Below are 5,580 nucleotides of genomic sequence, written 5' to 3' on the forward strand. Positions count from 1 at the left end.
GTATTCCTGAATAAAAGCTGACTTTCATTGTCACCAGCATTTGACTTCTGAGTTGCTTATTTTTGAAAGGGGGCAGGTAGCCGGACTTGTGTGCCCTGTAACACTTGTGCTCGCCTTATGTTTATTAGTTAGAGCCTCTGAAACAAAGGACAGATTAACAAGACAAAAGCATATGAATTCATTCAATATAAATTTTATATGACATAGGAACCTTCATAAAGAAACGAAGACCCCAAGAAATAGGTTAAACCTGAGTGTTTTTTTATAGGAAGTTTGATGAAGAATGAAAAGTAGTGAAGTATAATAGGCAGAAAAGAATGAACTAAGTGTGGTAAACTGGGGAAAAAGCCAGGCCTGTTTGTTCAGATTCCTCTGTGCCTCCCCATGTCCCTCCCTGTGTCTTTGGAGATAAGGAGGCTCCTTTTTTCCAGGTACAGGGAGGGCACCTCATACTTGAAGTTCTTATGACCTGCTTCAGGGGAGAAGGTAGGGAAAGGTCAGAGAGCTCTTCCTGCACATGCTGTTTCTCAGATTCCTTCATCTTAAAACATTCCATATGCCAAGGTGTCACATTTTAGGGTAGCATGTCCTGAACCCATCAGGTATCTTAGCCATTATTGATTCTTCTCTCCTACATCTCCTACCCCAGATACATCTCCAAATTCTACAGTTTCTTCCTCCTAAATGTCTCGCAGGACCACTCTCTTCTTCATCCCTGTTATTTTTATAATGTGCTAGTTCTGCACACTCCTCCTATGCCCAGCCTCCTGGACAGCTTGGTGGCACTGTCAGTCATGCTTTGGTCTACATATACTTCCACTCTGCTGGGCACTCTCTGAAGACAAAGACCCATTTCTGGTCATCATGTCCCCCATCCACTCCAACTGTTTGGTGCCTGGTACAAGATCTTGCACATATGAGGGGTTGGTAGCATAGACATTGTTCAGAGTGATTGGAAAGCTTGTATCAGAGTGAGTGAGAGAGAGAGAGAGGGAGCTGGGTCACTGGGTGGAGGGCAGGAGATGCTTGGCTGTCCAGGGAATCTGTCTGACCCAAAGTTCCTGGAAATATTTTAATTACTGAGGCCAAGCTCTTCTTCCCTTCTGGGCTCTTTGAGGGCCGGTGATAGAGCCACCTTGAGCCAATTGTTGTGATCAAACTCAGGAGAACTCTGAGTACCTGGCACCAGAAAACCTTCTGCGCTGAGCTTTCCTTGTAGTGAGAGGGGAACTTTGGATAGATTTCCACAACATGGTCTAATTGCGTCTATGGGGTGAAGTCTAAACTCTCAGCCTCTCTCCAAACTTTAAGTTGCTTTGGGATAGGTCCTGGCCCCAAAGCAATCTAGCCCTAAATTCCCAAGAGAATCTTTATGGAACTCTCTGGAGAGCAGTGTGGAGCACAGACAGGAGAAGGTGCTATGCCCAGAGGCTGGGCATTGCTTTCCAGCCTGCCCTGGGGTGTAGCCTCCTCCAGCCTGAGGTTCCTGGCTGAACTGCAGGCTTAAAAGCCAGCTTTGTCTCCTTGTCTCACTGAGCCCCAAGGTTAGGCAAGGGCTTCTGGGGCTAGAGCTGTACCTGGGACCCTACACTCAGGGTCATTTCAAGACTTCTGGAAGCAGACTGTTAAAGAGTATATGCCCATGTCAGAAGTGTGCACCCAGGTGTTGCTGGGGCAGCTCTGAGAGATATGGCCTGGACGACCTGCTTGGTGTGGATTAGGTAGCACCCAAATGGGCAGGTGACACTAGAGCCAGTCACTTACCTGACCCTGGTAAACTGGAGCCTCCCTATTCACTCCACTGGCCTTCTTTCCTGCAAGCAATAGCTCCAGCCTAGACTGGACCCCAAACTGGGTAAGTGCTGAGTGACTTCTTCACTAGTCGAGAAGAAAAGAAGCCGTGCGCAAAGAGGGCCGTGCAGGGAGGGGATTGGGGGTGGGACTAGGTTGGGGGACAAGGCAACTATTTCCAAAGCCCTGAAGGCTGCAAGGGAGTAGGCATGTTTTGCACAAGCCTAGAAGGCAGACTTAGAACCAGTGGGGGAAGGGAGAAGTTAGAAAAAGGCAGATTTCAGGTCCCTGAATAACCCAAACAACTCAGGCTTCCTGACAATGACTTTGCTGTGAGCCCCCTGTTGTTCAAAATGTTCAAGCCGAGGCTGAGAAATCATTAATTGAATAGGAGATTTCTGTGACTTGTGGCTTATGGGTGGGGGCTAGATTGGTTTAATATCTGAAGATTCTGCCAAGCCTCAGCTTGTGTACTTCCATACACTAAAAGGAGCTTTTCTCTAAAAATAGTTCTCCATTCCTTAATTCCTGATATCATGAGATGACCTCTTTTGGACATTCTATCATTACCAATTAGAAAAGAATGCCCCTTCTTGAGGGCCATGTGCAATTCACAAACCGCTCTCCTAGATCAGTTTCTCCACCTTTAAACGGAGACGGTTGAAATAGATCAGCGAATCCCAAGACTGGTGTACATCAGAATTACATGGGGAACATCTATTTTAAAAACGAAACAAACAAGCCGACAAAGTAAAAAGAAATTGCTAAGATGATCTGCAAAGAACCCAGAAGTCAGTATTTTTAACCAGCTCTCGGGTAGCTACTAAGCAGCCAGCTCCATCCCATCTTGGCACCCTGCCACAGAGGCTGATGACATATGGTGTTCTGAATCTCTTTAGCAGTAAAATTGTGATGACCAATGATGCAGATTTTTTGTTGTTGTTGTTATTCTGGGAGGTTGAATAGATTTGCATGTGAACATGTCTGCAAACCCTCCAAACAATGTTGGATGGCATTTCCCATTGATTTTGATGTGGGTGTGACTCAGCCCGGGCTGGGGATGTGAATTATGAGTGGGCTCCAACAATCAGGTAAGATTCTATTCCTACGGCCAAGTTCCAGAGCAGCAAAGATGCAGGCAGGTCAGGTGTGGTTCCAGGAGGAAACACAGGAGTCCTCCTCTCCAGAACAGATTTCTGGAGACTTTGGTATGGACTCCATGTTACAGGCTCCAGAAATTTGTATTTGGTCAGATTATGCAGAGAAGAGGGTCAAGATCAGATGAACTGATTTACACTAACTAAACTCACAAAAGACTTAAGTATAAACCAGACACTGAGTAAGAAACAAAACTGTTAAGGAGATAAGAAACTATGTTTTCAAGCATTCTCTCCCTTTATAAAAGTGTCCACGTGGGAAGTCAAATTATAATAGAAACTTTCTGGTTGAGTATGAACCAGATCCAGAGGAATGGGCCATGTGACCTCAATGGCCAAGGTCACTGAGCTGTGATAGCCTGAGGTCTCCAATTATACGGCAGAGACAGAGTTACTCAGAGGTCTCTGCTTCCCTACAAAGTGCTGAAGATAGTACATGTAAATATATGTCATTGTTTTAGGTATAATATCATTGATCAGACAGAAATATCCTTCATTTTATTGTTTCATTAGATTTCCAAGATCTGTTGTTCCCAGGTCTGCCACACAGACTGGCTTTTATTTTATTTTATTTTTTATTTTTATTTTTTTTTAAGATGACTGGTAAGGGGATCTTAACCCTTGATTTGGTGTTGTCAGCACCACGCTCTCCTAAGTGAGCCACGGGCCGGCCCCCAGACTGGCTTTTAGATAACTCAGTTTTATGATCGAATATCAGAGGGTAAGGTTATTTACAATTCTAGAGACATCATACTGTGATTCCCATGTATTTGTATTGACTCAAGCAAATGTTAGGTCCCAGGAACTGAGAGCCTGACTTTTAGAAAGCCCCCAGCCTTCAGTTTTGTTTCTCTAAGTTTCATTCCTCTAAGTTTCTATCTCTCTAAACTCTGTTCCCATGAGCAGGCTGAGCAGGCTGTACCCAGAGTGTAACACTGCAACTGTTTCCCTCTGTTAGGCCAATGTTTCTGTCTCCCCAAGTCTCTGTTCCCATGAGCAAGCTGTACTCAGAATGGAACAATTGTAACCATCTTCCCAGGCTCGGCCAGATGCCAATCTTAGCCCTGCAAAAGAAGACACCCAACTGCCTCTGGCGCTGAGGCCATTTTTCAGCTCAGCCCAGGAGGTCCGCTTGCCTTTTGCTAATAAAATCTTTTTTTCCATCCTTAGCCTGGCTAGAGTCTCCTTCCTCAGTGACCTTACAGCAAACATATATTTTCTACCTTCAGTATTCCTAGTGATGAAAGAGAGTTTGAAATGGAAATATCCAATCGGTCTACTGTGACAGAGTTTGTCTTGCTGGGACTCTCTGCCCAGCCAAAACTAGAGAAAACATTCTTTGTGCTCATCCTGCTGATGTACCTGGTGGTCCTGCTGGGCAACGGGGTCCTCATCCTGGTGACTGTGTCTGACTCCCGCCTGCACACGCCCATGTACTTCTTCCTGGGGAACCTCTCCTTCCTGGACATCTGCTACACGACCTCCTCAGTCCCTCTGGTCCTGGATGGTTTCCTCACTCCCAAGAAAACCATCCCCTTCTCAGCCTGTGCTGTGCAGATGTTCCTGTCCTTTGCCATGGGAGCCACAGAGTGTGTGCTCCTGGGCATGATGGCGTTTGATCGCTACGTGGCCATCTGCAACCCTCTGAGGTACCCCGTGGTCATGAGCAAGGCTGCCTACGTGCCCATGGCCGTCAGTTCCTGGGTGGCTGGTGGAGCCAACTCCCTGGTGCAGATCTCTCTTGCAATACAATTACCTTTCTGTGGGGACAACGTCATCAATCATTTCACTTGTGAGATCCTGGCTGTCCTGAAGTTGGCCTGTGCTGACATCTCCATCAATGTGATCAGCATGGCGGTGGCCAATGTGGTCTTCCTGGGGGTCCCAGTTCTGTCCATCTTTGTCTCCTACATCTTCATACTCACCACCATCCTGAGGATCCCCTCAGCTGAGGGGCGGCGAAAGGCTTTCTCCACCTGCTCTGCACATCTCACTGTGGTGGTCATTTTCTATGGGACTATTCTTTTCATGTATGCAAAGCCCAAATCAAAGGACCCCCTGGGGGCAGACAAACAGGATGTTTCAGACAAGCTCATTTCCCTCTTCTATGGAGTTTTGACCCCCATGCTGAACCCCATCATCTACAGCCTCAGAAACAAGGATGTGAAGGTCGCTGTGAAAAACCTGGTGAGTCAGAAACGCTTCACCCAGTGATAGTGACAGCAAGCGCTGTATTTTGGTTCTTTGCACACAAGTGGCCCTCTAGGAAATGACCACTTGGTAAGCATACACTTACTCAGTGGTCTCACACAACAATATTTCAAACTGCTGTGCGCTTGGATGGGGCTTTCTTGGGTGATTGAGGATGGAACATCAACTCTTTAAAATGAGGAGGCTGGTTGTGCTAAATCACGTAGAACTAAGGATGGGTGACTATTAAAATGTATTTTTATTTTTATTCTGCCAAAATAAGCAATAAAAATTAAAACTTTGTAAAAAAATATACTTCTTTCTTTGTTCATGTACAGATCAGTTTTAATTTGCATGTGCCAATTATGTTGTTTTCTGTTCTACTGTGCAATGGAGAGCGTGACAGTGAGGAAAAGTCACTTCTTAATTGGTGTCCAAACTG

General features: G+C 45.8%; 1 protein-coding gene across 1 annotated transcript; it reads left to right on the forward strand.

Annotated features, from left to right (window-relative positions):
- The first annotated feature begins 4,205 nt into the window (after positions 1 to 4,205).
- LOC134365817 (olfactory receptor 13C7-like) lies at positions 4,206 to 5,162 on the forward strand. Its single transcript, XM_063082121.1, has one exon. The coding sequence runs from the start codon at positions 4,206 to 4,208 to the stop codon at positions 5,160 to 5,162; it is 957 nt and encodes a 318-aa protein (XP_062938191.1).
- Positions 5,163 to 5,580: the final 418 nt, after the last annotated feature.

The sequence above is a fragment of the Cynocephalus volans genome, chromosome 17 (genome assembly GCF_027409185.1).
Source record: "Cynocephalus volans isolate mCynVol1 chromosome 17, mCynVol1.pri, whole genome shotgun sequence".
NCBI lineage: Eukaryota > Metazoa > Chordata > Mammalia > Dermoptera > Cynocephalidae > Cynocephalus > Cynocephalus volans.